This window comes from Battus philenor, unplaced genomic scaffold (assembly GCF_028537555.1).
Source record: "Battus philenor isolate CCGP_79_NKW_IND1 unplaced genomic scaffold, ilBatPhil1.0.hap1 SCAF_13, whole genome shotgun sequence".
Taxonomy (NCBI): Eukaryota; Metazoa; Arthropoda; class Insecta; order Lepidoptera; family Papilionidae; genus Battus; species Battus philenor.
Genome location: NW_027181675.1, coordinates 2,452,518 through 2,472,784, shown reverse-complemented (window position 1 = coordinate 2,472,784; position 20,267 = coordinate 2,452,518). Strand labels below are relative to the sequence as shown.

The window sequence follows — 20,267 nt, the reverse complement described above, 5'->3', positions numbered from 1 at the left end:
ATCTGTCATTATAACGTTTGTTTTTTTTTTAATTTTAGTACTCTCTTTTTTCTAACCTCAAAATTAAAAACTTCAATTAGTTTTCTATAACATCTGTGGTACGTTTTCGACAAATACACTAAAAGAAGTACGCATATTAAAATAAATGATTATATTCCTTTATGGAATGTAATAATTTCTTCATGTATCTATCTGTCCCTCGTCGTCTTCGGAAACTTATTAAATGCTCGAGCTCCATTGTGGGTGGAATTGCGTGAAAATAAAACTGACCTTTATCGAAAAAAATATTCGTGCCAAATTCCAAGTCCCTGAGATTTATAATTCCAGAGATATTGTTACGTACTGTGGGTTCAGACTCGAAATGAAATACCACTGGTTCACAAAGAGTCCTTTATTCACAAATCAGATGGTCACCCTACTTTAACACAAAGTATACTTTCGCTTAGTCCAAACTACGCTTTCAAATCGCTCAAGAAATCACTGTTCAAATAATTTACCAAATAGTCACTTTGTATCATTGATCGTAGATCTTAATCTCATATGTAAGAAAGGGACTAATATATAGTTACTCCTCATTTCTGGTTCCTCGTCTCTTCGAATATCTGAATATCTCTCTATTGCTCTCTGGAAGACTGAAACTTTTCTCTCTCTTAAAAATTAATGGAAAAATTGGAATCGGATTATACATTATGAAATCATTGTACATATGTGTAAGAGTAAAAAATAATAAACAAAATGTAAATTAATCAATTTAACTTAGAAAAGATAAGCATCTAAACCACCAGACTAGTCCAGACGTTTCGAATTTCACTAAGGAAAATCCAAAGATTCAAGTAAGTAAACGTATTCTCCCGCCGCTTAGGGTAGTTCAATTTGATTTCAATTCATCGATTAGTCTACCACTCTCGGTAAAGGAAAGATTTGAATATCGAATGCGAATGTAAACAGTTTTCGAGCAGTTACATAATACAAAGTAGTTGCCTTTTGTTTGTAATACATTTTGACTGTTAATCCACACTTCAAAGGCAGATTTCTCGTTAATATCGTGGCGGGGTGGCTGTGAACCAACGTCGTCTGCACATGTTCCTTTGTTAAAAGCTTATTAATCTATTCTACCTCCGTGTTTTAAGGATGATGAATGGGCAACTCCGCTGTACTTGCTTCGGGCACGCTATTTCATTACTACTGACAAACTCGTATTTAAACTTTAACCTGGAAGTGTTTCAATTATAATAAGTATATTCCTTCTTTATTTTTTTATATAGTTTGATGTTAAAAGATAGGTTTTTGTATATTCTTTGCATGAATATCTATCTTTAACACACTTAAACATTTGTTCATGAATCTACACTTTCCATCAGGTGAGATGAAAAACAAACGCCTATTCCATTACAACTATATATATATATGTTCGTCTGCTATCCATTAATCGTACATAAAGGTAATAAACAAATAACGAATGATAATACAGTATTAAATTCATTTTTGTTTACTATCTATCTCTGTAGACTTTATACTTCTGGAGGTTGTTGACCTGTCGCATTCTAGTAAAATAAAGTTACTTATTGGAGACTGGTCGATTTATACACGTTGATTGAAAATGTGTATACAAACTATGCAGATTTTTATCGATAAATCAGATATTTATTCACCTTAATCAAGCTTTTACATCTATGACCAATCGCCCTGTATATCTACATCTGCCATTATAAAACTCGAATTGTCATAGTTATTCTCCTGTAGCAGAACGAAAGAAAAATAACTAACAAATCGTATTTAAAAGTGATCAGGTTAGTTATTGATTTATAGTATTAATAATAAACATTTAATTACTCACAATTTTTTTGTTATTTTTTAAGATGGAAGGTTTTATTTTACATTTTTTTTTATTATACCAAATGACGTCAGAAATGACAACTATATATATTTAATAGTCTTTACGTTTGTGAGGGGAAAGAAGTATTATCTCTTATTGTATTTACAAATTTTTCCATTTTTCTTCCTAGGAAACTCCTCGCCTTATGAAAATTTTAAAAACAAAATTAGTCAAATTTATGAAACTACTTCCGAGAAAATTCACACACAAACATATTAACATGTAAATTAATATGAATTTTATTGACGAATCATAAATAAGTTTTTTCTTAATTGAAAAAAACAAATATAATATTTCATTAAATTTTCGAGCTTAAAGAGAAGGCCTGCTTGGTGATATTAAAACAAGTTATAACCAGTACAGCCTCCAATGACATACTACAAATAAATGTGTGATATGTTATAATTTATTAAGAAATAAATAAAACAATAAAAAAATACTTGAAATGTTACCTTACCATGACATCGCATTATAAAACAATACAATCACAAATTTACATTTACCCTTGTCATTTGAAGTATTTGATTATGGTCTGATAAGAGTTGGCTGTAAATGTCTAGTCGAACGATTAAGATGTAATCAATTCTAATTGAAGAACTGACTTTTTCGCTTAGACCTGTGAATACCAATTGGTTTTCAAACAGAGTCTGACTCTTGTCGTCTATGATTGAACTCGAGACGGGCTTTTCGATTCTTGCTTCGCGTTAATGCCGCTTCCAGTCAAAGCCGTATTCTGAACAACTTTCTCAATGAGATTTCAGTTGGTTTGAGCAGGCAGTTTGTGAGTTGGAATGAGTTCGAAAAATTTAACAAGCAAATTATGACTTATGTCATCTGACTTCTTTTTTTATGCTGTATTATTCTTATCAATCCTCTCATTTTTATCTTAAATTTAAATTATAACATATATGATAAATCGTTGAGACGATTAAAGAATCTGAAATCAATAAAAATCGGTAAAAAAACTTTTAAATGAAACGGTTTTATTTGATACCCATATTGTGGTGGTTGTGGTAAAATATGTACCTAGTCCGCCATATAGGAACGGCGTCCGTCTTAAATTTTAAGTTTTGACATAATCATCGTGTTTTACTAATGTAGCCCTCTCATTTGATACCCATATTGACGGGGTTAAGGAAAATATGTTATCCGCCATTTTGTATCGGCGGCCATCTTAGATTTATAATGTTATTGATTTTATTATATCGTATTGTCATCTAAATTAAGTGTGTGTACCAAATTTCAGATCAATCTAAACACGGGAAGGTGCTTAAATTTCATTTTCTAATTTTGACCCAAATAAATGAACAAATTCCGTACGGGTCGAACTAAATAAAACCGTTTAAATACCGGCGCTTTTTACTTTGTATATGCCCATCTTTACTCGTACAGACTGTTTGATTTTGGAATGCGTTCTGGTGACTATAAAACATGCACTATTTTAAGGAAAACGATTAAGAAGTATTTTTGATAATAAACAAATTTATCAATTCAAATATTTTTTTTACATTCTCAGGTAAATGCGAACATGATCCATGTTGCTATGATATTTTTGTTTCTGTTTAAAGTAATTATTATGAGTAGGCCTCTATTAGGTAGACAGATGACAGTCAAGGTAGCGGGAACTCGGATGCATGTAGCACAGGATCTGTCATCGTGGCATTCTTAGGGATATATTCCTTGCAATGAGCGTGCATCGGTTAAAAAGAAGAAAATATTTATTAATAATAAAAACAAATGAGTGTATATATGTATTTATATTATTGAATACGTTCTATATTTATTATATTTTTTATTATCTCCTTGACGGCAACGTCTTCACCTTCGCGCCCCACGCTGTGTTGGCAATTTCGTGATCTTTACTCCAGAACTTTAAGTTCTCAGCGACCATCTGTTTTGTGCTATGTGTCGTACCTCTTCATCTGGCCTATCCGCTGAACTATTCCAGGTAGATTATTTCATCTACAAATCTTCGCATTCCAGATTTAATCTCGTAAAAAATTTCCGAGTCCTTTTCGTGACTCGTTGAGGGACTGTCAGCTAATTCCAGATTTGACAGACTTTTAATTTCGCTAGTAACACGCATTTGTCATATGTTGTCATCTTAACGCAATGAGAGGAAATGCTTCTAACATCATCATCAGCATTTCTGTGATAAGACGTCAAGTTCAGGATATAAACCTCCCCCACAAATGTACTTCAATGGATCCCCAATCCATGTAGATGTTAGATGTTGAGTTTTATATACGTAAACAAAAAAATATGTTATATATGTATACGATTTCATGCGGTAGTAACATACCACAGAGCAATAACAGGCAATATATATTCTCAATATTACTCCACACGTCTATATATCTTCCCGCAAGGCACAAGTCTACAGCCATGTCGAGAATGTTCGGTGGCTGGATATTAATAATAATTAGGTACTATTACACGTCTCTATTATATTACGCGTATAAGGAGTAACGAAATCTTCTGATTAATTAATAGACTGCTTATATATAACAAGAAACTTGTTAGGCGTATTGTGTAGATAAATCATTTATATTGGCTTTCATATACCTTTGTTGTTAAACTTGGAATTGTCGAATTCAATTCAATTATAGATTTACAAATATATTACACTTCTATTTTAGTCATCGCAGCGTGGGAAATAAATATATCCAAAGACAATACAGTTTCGGTAAACATGTACTACGAGAGAGAACGAGTAGTGATGTTACATTTTTTTTTCATCTGAAAAAAAATCATAGAAAATTGTAGAATGAAAAAAGAGGAAAGATAAATCATAAGAAGAATGATAGAGGAGTACAGAAATAAGTAAAAGATAGTGAAAAAATGATTAAAAAATATGACCCTGAACTAAAACAAAATAGATCTGTGATGTACAATAAACCATTCTGCTGTGATAGTGTCAATATTGAGTTTGAGGCATCAGAAGTATTCAATGTGTTTACTTGTCATTTGCTGTTAAATCTCAAGGCGTAGGCACACTTGCCGTTCCAGTCGGAAATATAAAATACATAGTATATATATATACCCAGTTAAGGCAAGGGTGATATGTATAACAGTGAAATATCTTTATAATTTGCTTAAAGATTAAAGCAAGTTCACAGCTAATATAATTTTTTTTCGACCGGACCCTCACGTCTGCCCAAATGGCAGACCTTTTTTAAAGTAGAGAAGCTCGAAGGTTCTACCACAATTTCCATAACATCAGTTAAAAAAAATTTATACTAATTTATTTGGTTTATTTTGTATATAATTTAATTTTTAATATTTTCATAAAAAAATTTTCTCTAATTTATGTTTGGTATACATTATTTTCTTCATTCATCTTATATTCTTATTAGATATTTAATTCTTACCTGGTCATATTTTTTCCAATTTATTACCTCCTTGATTATACAACTGTAATATCTGAGAAATGTGTAGCGACGTTCGATATAGCCTTTTCTCCCTTGTTAGCTGTGGTCTGGTCACCCACAATGAAAAGCTGAGACAAACCTTTATGACTGGCTTGAAGAGCAGAGCAGAGCCGAGGCAGCAGTTTTCAATAGGGGCATTATGAAGGATAAAAAGAAAGAATAAAAGAAATTGAGAAGTATGAAAGTGAGTGTCAAATAAAGATAAAACTCTGAAAAAATTGTGTGTAAATAAAGTCCCTGTCCCAAACTAGATAGGGGGACGAGAGGCTCCTAATAGCGGGGGCCATGAAAAAAAATAGGGTCACTAAACCCATTTCAAAGATCAGCAGGGCGACTGCAAGATCGAGATGTGTGAGTATGCGCATACATCTTTGCTTCTACACAAGACTTAGAGGGAGATGAGTCTCGGTATTGCGAAGTACCGCTATTTCTACTTTCAGCGACTAATTGAGCTCCTACTGCAGGTACAGCGGCAGTTAGGCTATAGTTCATAATTATCTTTCACAGCCTAATTTATCCAGATCTGTTCAAGTTACGAAGGACATCTTCTTATAATAATTCAATCTCTTGGTTCTCTTGTCTTATAAATAAACTCTCCGCGTTATATTAAGATGCCGAAGGAAAAAATTTCCACGGACTATAGGTATCCCTATCTCTATTGGACGTCTATCATAGCTGTCCACAGGTGATTTTCTTCTACCAACCTGTACCAAGTATCGATGATGGTAGAACATCCAATAGTTTTTAGATAATTAAAGTCCGATACAACTTGTTCTTGCAAGGGAACATGCAAGTCTTTCTCTCACAGAAGAAAGAAGATGTTCTAAAATGAGTGAAGAAAACTTAGTCTCCTAGTGTTTCATCCGTTCAGTTAATCATCAACATTTCAGACGTGGGACATTTAAAGCTGTTCATACACCTTCGGACTGGATTTCCTATTGGAGCGGTAGAAAGCAGTGCATATAACGTCATAAGATGACTTTAAACTTTAATAAAGGTCTACTTCGTAAGTGGATTTACTAACCTGAACTTGCGGGGCTATTGTCTCTATTCCAGTTACATTTACTTAAAAAGAAAAAGGTATTTACCTTTGACCTAGATTATACTAACGTGTGAAAGTAAAAAACGATAAATATAGGTGGTTCAGGATCACTTAACATCTGATAGAGATATCAATGTTGCCATGAAATAAAATAAAGAGAAATAAATTCTATTGCCACTTGTATAAACTGAATTCTATTGTCCTATTCGTTTTTATAGCTTTTCACACACCATTGATTCCTAACGCTGTTAAAACGAACTAAAACAAATGGATTTTTGTAACGTTATCGTGAATTAAAAGTCTATTTGTAAATCTAGAAACATTAGAAGGAAATATTTATAAGCACAGCATAGGACTTTCATCTTCAAGGGAGGCAGATGATATTCTTTAGGCTATGGAAATATTCTGAATGCTGTTCACGTCCAACCCGTACAATTAGATATCTACGGAAAGGCCTTTTTAGTAACGAGACAGCAATAATTAACTATGAAGTAGAAAAGATATTTCTTTCTCTAGTAAACAGTTACATCAAATGATTAGAATTAATTTAAATGAAAAGTTTTAATGATTTTTATTTAAATGTATAAAATATGTTTCTTTTTAAGTCAAACACTACTCTGGTTAAATCTACAAGCTGTTTTGAGTGATATTTTTAAAACATAACAATAACTTTATTTTATTTTTGTTTTTTTTTATTTTAATTAAGTTAAAGTTTCTATACTTAATTGACAATTTTCAAGTTCTTGTGGAACATTGATTTACGTGTAAATACACGTCTAATGTAATAACAAAACAAATAATGCGTAAGGAATTTAAGAAATTAAAAATTTTAAATTTATTCTATTTTTTTATTCTAAATAATATATGGCATCACACAAAGGAGGTTAGAAAGTTTTAAAGGAGGTCCTTGCAGAGATATAATTTTGGTGTCTTTTCTCGTTGTGATCCTATTTATAAAATACGTATAAAAGTAATGTATATGTAAATACATGAATAAATAAATAATAAAATATGGCAATTGACGCAGACGATATGCGAAGTTTGGAAGGTACAACCCATTTTGCGTTCGCACTGACACACAGCCGATGATGTTACGTTACAAAAAAGCACCGGTGGACATAGAAGCGTTATTTATGCTCCCAATACGCGATTTATTAGTCGGTGGAAAGCCATGAATCGGGCGCGGCGCGTGTATACGTCGCGATATAACGCGTGATCGCGACGTCCCTCGAAATATGGCGCAGTTTGCCGGCCTGCTCTTTATTGTGTGGATAAATAAAATTCGCATCCACCCAGCGTCGCTTTTAACCTATTTTTATAGCGTTATCAAAAATGCTATTAGCGTTTTCCATGTATACAACACTTAGAATAACAAGTGTGACGTCATTGCTCGATTGTGATGACATTATTTAATGGAATCAGGCGTTACCTCGCGGAAGTCCATCCTAAGTAAGAAAAGGACGAATATTTAGCTACTTCCGCACATGCAGTGGTAGTCGTGCAATGAAATGCACCGCCCGCCAGCCCGCTGATAAATGCGGATGCGGCAAGCAATGCGAATCACACAACCGCCACCGCCAAATTACTCATCACGTGTTTCACCCCTCCACGGGACATCTTCAGGAGTTATGTTAAACCGATTAGTGTCTGACTGATTAGTGTCAAACATTGATTATTTCTCAGCGGGCTGGCGAGCGGTGCATTTTATTGCACGACTACCACTGCATGTGCGGAAGTGACTAAATATTGGTCCTTTTCTTACTGATGACATTATTATACTTGAAATGCATCTTTCAGACACCTCAGGACATATAATACCGATTTTACTACTACTACTTTGTTATTTTAACCCACTTGAAATCACCTTTCATGATTCGAAAGCAAACAATTAAAACTTATTATGAATATACTTCGAATTTTTTATTCCATTATGGCGTTGATGCTATGGGCGTAGTTGCCTTAAGTAACAAGTACCGTCTACTATGTAAAACTAACATAAGATGAGACATAAGTGTTGGCAATAATAGTCCATGTAAGTTTTTTTTTTTTTAAATTGGTTTATACCGCGTTATTATGATATTATATGCATCTTATACTATTACCAATAATAGGTGATATTTAGGATACTGTTACCTTTTTCTTATATAGACACCACCTAGCATATATACAACTACACCTTAACTGAATTCATTATGATATCTGAATTTATTATTCTTTTTTTCCTGATTCAAATATTAACAAATTACGTAATATATTTAATGTACCGTTGGATACCTATGTCTTCTGTTTTTAATAGTTCATCACCATATAATTTCAGCCGCAGAACATCCACTGTTCAACATAGGCTTTCCCCATAAATACCAAAATCGGAAAGATATATATAAAGAAGGCCTATGTATTTCAGGGCGTCTATCGACTGAAAATAAGGAAAAAAAACATAGTAATTGTTAATTGAATGTTAGTTTTTAGGTTTTTTAAACGTCTTATAAATAAATCATCACCATTATCATAATTTCAGTAAGTGAACTTAGGCATAAATAATAATATTATTATATACCTAATAATAATAGTATCAAATTAAAGTCAGTTATTTTCGACGTATACGCCCGTTTGGTAAACAAGATGTGACGTCATTGAAATACCGACTTTGTAGGTTGATTTGGTGAATAATACCGTCGCTTCGAATTTCAAATTATTCAACTATAGAATCACATCTCAACGTACCGGATTCGAACAGAACTCGGATAGATATTGTATTTCATTGAACAGTTTCATACAGTATAACTATGTTGTTAATTATTTGACCTGTATTTATAACTTTCCGGTTTTTGTTTATTATAGATATGTGTTTAAACAAGAATAACATTCATTAACTTTTCATTTTTCATGTTCATCTATGTTCATCTTCAGAAGTGTGGACCTTAAAAGAGACCAATCAACATTGTATAGATCATCTGTAAATTTTCTACAGGATTCATTTTGGGTAATACCCTGCAGTACTCCTTGACCATCACCATCCCCGTTTCTGTATAGGACGAGTAGGTGGTCAGTCCACCACCAACCTTCCATGGTGGTGTTTTCTTGGAGGCATACTCGAGTATGTAAAAATCTACCGGCTTCATTATTTCCTAAGTAATATAACCCAGTTCTCTTCGAGGTCAGAGTGAACTGGCACTTACTGAGTCTCCGTGCTTCATCTTCGACCACATCGTCGCTTGGTGCTCAAAGATAGAATAGTAATCGATTAAAAAAACATTTCTAATGTGATAATAAAATCATAATAAAGCCTTATTTCATTCCACATAAATGACTGAATTAGTAATTTTAAATAAAAGTTTGATGATTTTGTGTTAATTTTGTATGGACCTCCTCATGGTAACAGCCTCATCAAAAGCTTTCCATTTTAGTCTATATTTGGTAACTTGGAACCACCCGTGACCAGCCGTAGCCATGATCTCGTCTGACCATCTGGCATTAGGTCTTCCTCTCGCTCTAGTAACAATATAATTTATGCTCGAAAATGTCAGTCATTGTAACATGCGGTAGTATAAATAATATGAAGGTTAAAATTTTCAAAGGGCTTGAGCTCTAAGATTTGAAAAACCATGCAAAGAAAAGAACAAACCAATAAGAGTTAATAATGTTTGATAATTAGTGGCCGAATATGTGCTATAATAAAATTTCTAGAGTCCTGAATATTTTAGTGAAATATAAAATGAATCCCAATACGCGCTAACCTGATAGTTATGAGCAATCAAACTAACTTTGTAATTGATCTCCGGAGAGGCATTAAATGTGACAAGTGGCCGTTCGACTGCAAAATTATAAATACGTTAGGGTATGTAACATGTTTTTGTTTGAATTGTAACTAATGTGAAAATTCATTTAGAGTTTTTCAGCAATGTTTTTATTATGTTATACGAGTGGCTTTCTAGTAAATTAAATAGTAAATCTTTCTAAAGCATGGAAAGATAACGAAAATTGATGTCCGTTAAAATTTTGCTTTAAGTTATATGTATGATTTTATTCTTATGCTTATGTGCAACTTTGTCGGAATTAATCTAAAAATTACTTACTCTGGCAGTTCGTATCCCAGATACAGCGAATACGTTTGCAAAGAGAGGGACTGTATCCGTGTAGGTGTACAGTGTTGTAACTGTAGTGTAGTGGAAGTGAAGTGAGGACTACACAGCGGTTGGAAGGTCTCGCTTGAACGTGGGCGATCACAAGTAGCCGCCGGTGTCTTGGCTATTAGTGCGATACGTGTGTGATGCATCGCGCCCAACGGGGGCCCGATGTGAGATGATTATTGTAGCTTTGGAAAGTGTAAGCTTTGTAGTGAAATAGGAATGGTGTTATTTGATTTTACACGTTAATTTTTACATATAAAAATTATTGTTATTTGTACAGTTAACAAGTCTGTTTGGTATAGTTATCAAAATACATATATAAGAATGTAATTTATTTAATCTAACTTCTAAGGTCAATTTTATTTAGGATCGACATTCTGTCGAAGTACGGAAATGTTGATCTGTCTGAATTTTACTGTTTTGTCGGACTCAAAACTCCGACATGGATTTTGCGAGATATTAATAAAATAAATTTGTTGAATTTATTCCTATATTTATAATAAACGAATGGAAACTTTATCGCGAGCTAATACCGCCCAAACGCCATCTAGAAACCGTTACGATAAACTTTTCATAATTATCAATTACTTTTCTTGTAATTCAACAGTATACGGTACATGCGGCTGCTATTTTTTATACATAAAAATGAAATTTGAATGTCTGTTTATAATATTAAAATAAGAATTATTAACGACATGCATTTTATACTTATACTTTTTACAACGGATAATACTTATATTATTTTTGTCTACCTGTCTGTTTGTTCCGGCTAATGTCTTAAATATTGGTGGATAAATTTTGACGTTACTTATACTAGCAGGTAGCTATATGTTATTAAGAGTAACTAACGTTATTTTCATTTTAGAAAAATTAAAAAAAACTGATATATTTTGTTAAATTTCACGCGGACGATGTCACAGCCAGTACTAATATCTAACACAACTTTATTATATATATTTATGTATTTCATTTTTCTGTATTAAATTTCGATGAATTTGCTGAAAACTTAACTTTCAGAACACTTATCTAATAGCAACTATGTTGCTTTATTCGATATTAAATTTAAGCTTACTTTTAAAGCAGTAACACTGTTAAAAATACTACTAAAACACTGCACTAATTTTGCTGAACTTAATAGGCCTGTAAAGTTTAAAAAAGCTAGGATTAGTAATTATTCAGCTATACTTAAAGATAGGGTTACTTTCAAATTAGTGATACTCCTAAAATAGTATTAAAATACTGCGAGAGTATTTTCTATAACGCTGTCAACTATTCGCTTGATAGCAGTTTTTGGGATTTCAGAATTGTATGCGACGAAAACGGAAACGTTCATGCCCGAAAACTCTTTTGGAGGCACATGTTCTGTAACAGTCGTCGAGTTTTTAATAAATTTTTACTCGTCGATCTCTGTGAATTTTTAGAGCAGCTGGTAGACCAGTAAAAAAACCTATAGTACAGGATATGCTAGAAGATCGGCAATTAATGGTAAATTTAATAGATAATTAAAACATTCCCATTCGAGACAGTTGTTTTAATGTTGAAATAAATCCATATTTTCCTTAGTCATGCCATGATTTGGTAACGGCTTAACTGAGTCAATCCGTTTACTAGGTTTTCAGTACTTTGTGGAAGGTTCTTATCACAAAAAGATTTTTCGAAAATATTACGACTATTGAATTTTTACGCTTTGAACAAAGTGATCGTTCGTGAATAATTTACATGAATTTATTTTTCTATTGGATTCATCTTTACAGTCAATGATCACCCACTACAAGGCGAAGGCTTTTCCCAAACATCGCCTCGACGACCAGTCTTTCGATGCCCTCGTTCAGCTACTTCCCGTGACATTAACTATGTCGTTTATCTACCGAATGTTCGAATCTTCAGCCATAGGTTGCACGATCGATGTGCCCCAAATACAGCCTTTTCAGACTAGTAATTTTTTTAACTAAGTCGGAGACCTTGGTTCTTTCGCGAACCTCCACATTTCCGATTTTATTACTAGTTACTTACGACTATTAAATTCGACATTCATAGTTTCGACCCATAGAAGTTCACTGCAGGGTATAGGCCTGCAGTGGTATCTAGGTGCAAAAAAGACATTAGTAAATCGTAATGAATTGTCATAAAACATAGTATACAGACAAGTTACTTTTGCGTGAACAATTGTAAATAAAACTGATTTGTTAAACATAAACGTGGTTTATATAAAGTTGAACAAATATTACCACCTAGTTATATAAATGCTAGAAATAAATTCATAATAAATACGTATACGGTGAAGGTAGTCGTCTTTTCAGCTCATAGACGCCCACTGCAAGGAATAGGTTTCCCCTAAATATAATTATCGGGGGATATATCATAATCGCCATGCTCAGCAGGTAGGTTGGCGATCGCAGTGTAGTGCGACGGTCCCCAGAGCAAGCTGCTGCCCATAGTCTGGGAACATTTTTGTGAACAGTGGATATCATTTATATTTAATGCCAAAAAATGTGAATATCCTCTACCTCTCTACCACTGCCCGAAATTCGAAATTAACTTTGCTTTACAGTAATATCTTATGATTATCTATATCCGTCTATGGGAACTTCATAGAAATGAATTGTATGAATATTATAGTAGTGATAATATAACTAATATATTATCACTACTATAATATCTTAATACAGCCTAAAAAAGTGATCGCAAAATATACAACTAATTTAATTAGGTTTTTAATAGAATCAGGCGTTACTTTGCGGAAGTCCATCCTAAGTAAGAAAAGGACCAATTATTAGCCACTTCCGCACATGCAGTAGTTGTCGTGCAACAAAGTGCACCGCCCGCCAGCCCGCTGATAAATGCGTATGCGGCAAATACTGCGAATCACACAACTGCCATAGCCAAATCACACAACTGCCACAGCCAAACTCAAATTCAACTTATATATAAACAAAAGAAAGTGAAAAGAAACCATCAATAGAATAGGTAGAGAAACGAAGTAAATGTCTTTTTTAACTTTAAAAAAATAATAAAGTGTAACACCTCTGTCACACTCTGAACTGTCCCCGATACTAGTGAAATGAATCTTCCAGTCTAATATCCTGTCCGCTCTCCCACTAGTGGGATAGTGATGTAATTTCCGCTTGAACCCGCGTTCGACGTAAAATTGTTATTGTCACAAACTTCGACGAAGCTTTGAAAGTTTTAATTGTTGCATTGGTATCACAAAGGTTTTTACAAAATTTTTGTTGGTGCATTGTAATCTATCTGTGGCCCTTTTGATATGAACTTCATCAATTTTTTATTAAGTTTTGATACAATCTTTGGCTGTATTTTCCAACTTTATTGAGTTACGAACAAATATTTTAATAATCACTTTATGTCAGAGTTGCTTGTAAATAAATAAATTCAATTGCATATCCTGACATATGGAATATGTTTCAAAATCTTTTCTTGAACATTTAAACCAGTAAGACGTAAGGTTTTAATAGAAGATGTTATTTGTTGACTTTAAAATGGAAGCTATAAAATATGTAGTTTATATAGTCAGCAAATTTGAAACAAAACTTAAATTTAATGCATAACTTTGTGGTTATATTATTTTTATTTCGATTTCATTTTAGGTCCGAATAAAACCAATTATCAACAAGTTTGAAGATATTACAGGATAATCATGGGTTATGGAAGCCCTACCCGTAGCCAAAGTACTCAAAATACTCAAAAAAGACAAAATGTTTAAGCATTTAATTCACCGAGTCGTGTACGTTGTAGGAAGAGCAGTTAATTGCGGTTATCGGGGCTGACGACCCGTGCAATGGGTTACCAGATCCTGATCTGCATATAACCAAATTTTTAATGGTCCTACCAATGCTGATGTAGAAGTCAATTTTATAAATAAGCTAATTTTCACTCGCAACAAGCTTTTATTCTTGAGCAGTTTATTGGGAGTTTTTCCGGTTATATTCCGCCCTTCTACTTCCAGCGGTAGAGCAGTAAGACTTGCAATTGTGGATTGTGTACAATACAATCATATAAAATTCAGACTTTATGTAGGCTTGTCACTGCTCACAGGATGGACAGCAGCGCCTTTTACGTACCAAAAAACCTCACTGAAATCGCCAACCCACCTGCCAAGAGTGGCGATTACGGTATATCCCCCCGATAGATATATTTAAGGAAGGCCTATAACTTGGGCTGAAACAACGACAGCTTCCACCGTATATAATTTCACTATGAATTCATTCCTAGTTTTCCGTTAACTACGTGGTAAAATATATTCAACTCTTTTGCGTAGTAAAATAAATCACGTTATATTCTGTAATAAATTAGTTTTATTTCGAATTATCCTCGCAAACGAAAGTTCTCTATATAATAAGAATGTTTTTATATATCAATTCATTACTATTTAATAATCTCTATTTTTTTAGCAACTGTACTGGGTCATTGGTTATAGATTGAAAAGGTTTGATGGGGTAAATGTATACATTTACTGCTAAATAAAGTATCTCAATTATCAATAATGATAATATAGTAAGTATAAAAAGCGGATAAATTCGTATTGCTACATTCTAAAATGAATTGAAATGGACACATCGTACGTGTAAACCAATGCCGTTGGGGCCGAAAGATTCTCTAGTGGCAACCGCGAATCGGTAGACGAGACAATGGTAGGTCCCCAGTAGGTAGACGGACTATATACTCGTAGTTAAGGGCACGGGAAGTAGCTGGAAGCAAGCACCTCAGGTGCGGTTACCATGGTATCTGTGAGGAAGGCCTATGACTTGCAGTATGCAGCCATCGGCTGAAAAGAAGTAAATAAATTATTTCTTACTATCTATTCCTGCAGAATTTGTACTGCCAGATGTCATAGGTCTCTCGTATTCCAAGAGAAAAAAAATAACAAGTTTTAAAGCTATTTGTTGATATGATAAATGTATAAAAAATATTTGATGACAAATATGTAAAATAATTTGATAATAAATGTATAAAAAATATTTGATGATAAATGTATTAAAAATTACACCTATAACAAATCACACTGTATAATTATTTTCTAACTCTTCCATCTCAGAGCATTAGTGCTTGGATCTGTTATTATAAAACGTTGTAATTTCTCGGTAAATTGATCCGTGCTTCGAGAACCTTCCTGAGCAATATATAACGCAGTCATATATAGTCCTTACCTTTACAATAATTCAACCGTTTGCTGACTCGCTTCCTCTCAGATTAAATTAAGGATAAATTTCACGGCGTCCATAAAAGGAAACAGGAAGTCCACCGTGTCGAATAATTTTTCATCGAGCTCATGCGTTGTTCTGATTCGAATTCCGAATTTAAAAGAAGACTGATTTTTTTTTTCGTTATGTGTTCATTTATTTGTGTTTAAACATAGCAATTTATACATGAATTGTTCCAAATTTAAATATATTTATTAGAAAGTATAAAGCCTCTTTTTTAGGATGATCTATATATACATGCATTTCGGATGTAGGAACAACAAGACGACACTACGGAAATATTTGCAATATTTTATGATGTACAAACGAGATCGGTATGTTGGGACAAGATGGCGTACCTTTACGTACGCGGGCCGAGCTGGATTGACGATGGCGTATTTACTCGGACATTTATTCCCCGTACTGTAACATCCTTTATATGGTATTTCTAATCGACTTGTTTCTCAGCGCAATAATTGCGCGAATATCTAAAATCCTTAATAATAATATAGGAATAAAGTTGACCGACAAATTAAATTATATAATAGCGACTATTCATTTGTTACAGACCGAAAAGCGGTTCGATGCTTCTATATAGCCGCAAGAAAGTGCGTTACAGGCGTGATGGATACTGCTGGAAAAAGAGGAAGGACGGTAAAACCACCCGGGAAGATCACATGAAGCTGAAGGTGCAAGGTACAGAGGTAAGCTATTTTCCTTTCACTCTCTTATTTCTATCACTGATTGCAATGATTTGTATACATCTAAAGAATATTGTCACAGATATACTTAACCTTTAATAGCCTGATTTACGAAAGTGATTTTTTTTAATATTACTGTGTTTGCTTGAGGTTCTAGATGAAGGGAAAAATAGATTTTTTTTAAAATTTCGTTGGAAAGAATATTATACAACAGTAAAATTCGTACAGCCAACCTATAAAAAAAAACTAATATTAATGTGAACATTCGGTTTAAAAGATTGGTATCAAAATTGAAACTCTAGGCTATTAAGGGTTAAAACAAACAAGTACACAAATAGTATACGTATCGAGCAGTGATAGCCTAGCGCGAGAGATCTAAGGCTTGCGATCATAGGTCGCGGGTTTCATTTTCGGGATACAATTATACATAATTCACATTTTGTGCATTAATTATCTAAGATTGTTACTGCTCATAAATAAGTTTCCAGAAGATAGACAGCAGAATCCTCTGTCTTTAAGAGTAGAGTGGACAGGTTTCTTTTGGATAGATATGTACCACCTTCGTCTTCATCTACACTTTCCATCATGTGAGATGGAAGACAAACGCTTATTCCATCACAACTATATAAAAAAAAAATATAATGCCACAACGTAATCGCTAATCCGCCAAACGAGGCGATTATGGTATATCGCCACGTATATATCGCCCACAATATATATCGCCCATCTTTGGAGAAGGCCTATGCGTTCTAAATGAGACAACGACAAGTACATCTGAATGTTTCAGCGGATATCTGAACATTATGAGCAATGATAAAAATTTCTTAACTAGCGACATGTGAATAGGTAATCCGACACTACTTTAAGACAGTTGGTATGTGTTCTCAAATTTTAGAGTTACTGTATTAACATTTGATAAAAATGATCAAATAAATACAATACAGCAAATAATAAAATAATCACTAAACTATGCAAAGCATGCATATATTTATAAAATAATTATAAACACGTATTACCTATACAATAATATACCATTGCATATACAATAGTCTTTGATATAATCAATACTGGTTATAATGAGATACTAACAATTAACATCGACTCAATTAAAAATATACAAGAACAACAGATTCAAGAACAGATTAAAACTGTTTCGTAAAATAAGCGCCGTCGTTTCCTTTTTTATTTTACCCCTCATAATCGTTATTGCCAAACTTTCACCTAGGCAAATTTAATCATCGCATTTATTTATTTATTTATAAATATTCTGCGTGTTATCTCAAAATAATATTTAAATGTAATAATATTGCTATATAAAAAAGCCGCCAGATGTGAAAGTTCCCGCGGACGTCGTCACAACGCTCAACCTTTTGTTTGTCTCGCCCACTCGTCTCGCTCACTCGCACGGCGTGCACGATACGCGCTCTTGCTTGCTCTTGGCAGGTAGCCAAGACGCGCAGCACGTGCGCCCGCGGCCGTTGGAGTTCAGGGGGTCGGATTTGAGCCATGGTTCGATGCGCAACCGCGCGTAAGCGAATTATTCATTTTCCGCGCACAAATTGTTGTAATAATTAAATAAACGTTTTTCCACATCACATAAATAAGTAATAATCTTTTTAAGCAAGCCATTATTATTGAAACCTTTTTTAAAATTGAAAATGTATTTTAAGAATATTAACCACCAAACAATAACGAATATTTAAAAAAAATTGAATTTTTTTATAATTTATACTACTAGATATATATATGCATATATATAAATATATACACATATATATGTATATATATATATATATATATATATGTATATATATATATTTATGTATATATATATATATATTTATATATATAGTTAAGGTCAAATAAATAAATTAGATGTCGTTGTATCAACTGTAACTTAAAAATTAATTGTCCAAAAAAAATACAAAGTTCAATAAATATATCAACAATTAATATTATACTTTGTTTTAAGTACATTTAACTTGGAATGCAGAACCCATCCAATGATATAACCATATTGACGTTTAGTCATAAACAATTGTTTGACTATACTGCAAAACAAATATAAAAGCCGATAACTTTTTATACGAGCTCTAAATACTTGAAATAAGGTTTTACATCTATATCAGGTACCACAGGACACGTAGTACAGGTTCTACAACATCCTTTATCGCTGGTATAAATATATGGGACAAAATAAATATTACCCTTGTGATTTTTTACGGTTGGGACAAAAGCCTCTTATCTGAGACAGTGAAAAACAACCTTGTAGTACACAGCCTAATCCGGATACCTATCCAAAATACCCATTTCACGTAATATATAGGTATGTATCCTAGAGTATGTCTATTTCTTTTGTTATAGACAGTAACGTTGTTCTCACTATATTATGTCAGACCATATTAGTACGTTCACGACTGAAGATACAACTCCTCATAGATTTTAAATAGAAACAGTTGGAAGCGACCGGCATGAGTAATAATATTTTTATTATTTGGATCCTATTTCTGGTGTTCTTTCGTAAAATTTCCCTTCTTGAGTAAAAAGGACAATTTTGGGCTTTATAATATTTCTACGTTTTTTTTTATTTACTGACTATTCTTATTTTCATTTTAATATCTTGCACTTATTCTGTTTTTGTGCTCACATTATCTCTCATTCCTATTTTCATTACTTTTCAGACATCGTCTCTTTTCTACCGCTATTCTTTCCGGACTATTTTACGATATTTATTTAAAATTTTACAATTCTTCAATTTCTTATCTTTAATATGCATAGTGTAGTTTACTTTGTTTCTGTGATTAATCTATTCCGTCGTTACAGTCCTTAGACGTCCTCTGCAAGGAAAGGCCGTCCCCAAAGATATCTATGGGAGATACATCATAATTTAGAAAAGGACCAATATTTAGCCACTTCCGGGCCAAACACAGAGTGAAGCACTAATCGGTGTAACATAACTCTTGAAGATGCTCCGTGGAGGGTGAAACACGTGTTGAGTAATTTGGCGGTGGCGGTTGTGTGATTCGCATTGTTTGCCGCATACGCATTTATCAGCGGGCTGGCGGGCGGTGCACTTTGTTGCACGATTACCACTGCATGTGCGGAAGTGGCTAAATATTGGTCCTTTTCTAACTTAGGGTGGACTTCCGCTAGGTAACGCCTGATTCCATTAAATATATATCATAATTGCCACACTTGACAAACGGGTTGCCAATCGCAATGTAGTAATATGGTACGCAGAGGACGCTGCTGTCCATCATCTGGAAATTCGTTTGTGAACAGTGGCAATCCTGTAAATAAGACTGTACCCCCCGACCAGCAAGTCTTTTACCGCTAGGTAATCACTGTTTATTTTTCTTCTCTCTTTTGGATTATCTTCTCATACTTGACTAGCAGAATAATGTCTTAGGAATCCGTACACACACTCATGTACTCGTAGTTTGAACCGGTGCGTTGTTATTTAACAGTCCTACTAGAAAAACTAACATTCATCTACTTATTAAAAATTTTTTTTATTAAATTTGATTTATTTACTCTTTATTATACACCATAGATAATTATTTAAAATAGAAACAATTTTTATAGAGGTACAAGAGGCGGTTTTATTGCTCGAGGCGATCTCAACTAGACAACCTTTGGATGGAGACGAGAGAAAGAAAGGAGAGAGCAGTTTAGGATGTACATACATAGAAATATTTACATTACTATGCACTCATATATAAATAAACAGACATGTATATTTTACGTTTCAATATGTCGTTTATTATGTTACTATAGTATTTTTAAGTTATGTAATTTAATACCGCAGTCACACTCATATACAGTAGATATATTGTTAAATATACTTAGAAGTATATTCAAATAAATCGGAATATTCGTTTCACATTCA

General features: G+C 33.3%; 1 protein-coding gene across 1 annotated transcript in view; it reads left to right on the top strand.

Moving 5' to 3' along the window:
• The first annotated feature begins 16,245 nt into the window (after positions 1-16,245).
• Camta (Calmodulin-binding transcription activator) overlaps positions 16,246-20,267 on the top strand; it is a 68,099-nt gene continuing 64,077 nt past the window's right edge. Inside the window, exon 1 of the mRNA XM_068777060.1 lies at positions 16,246-16,381. Coding sequence (XP_068633161.1) covers positions 16,262-16,381 — 120 coding nt within the window. The 5' untranslated portion in view covers positions 16,246-16,261. The remainder of the gene's footprint in view (positions 16,382-20,267) is intronic.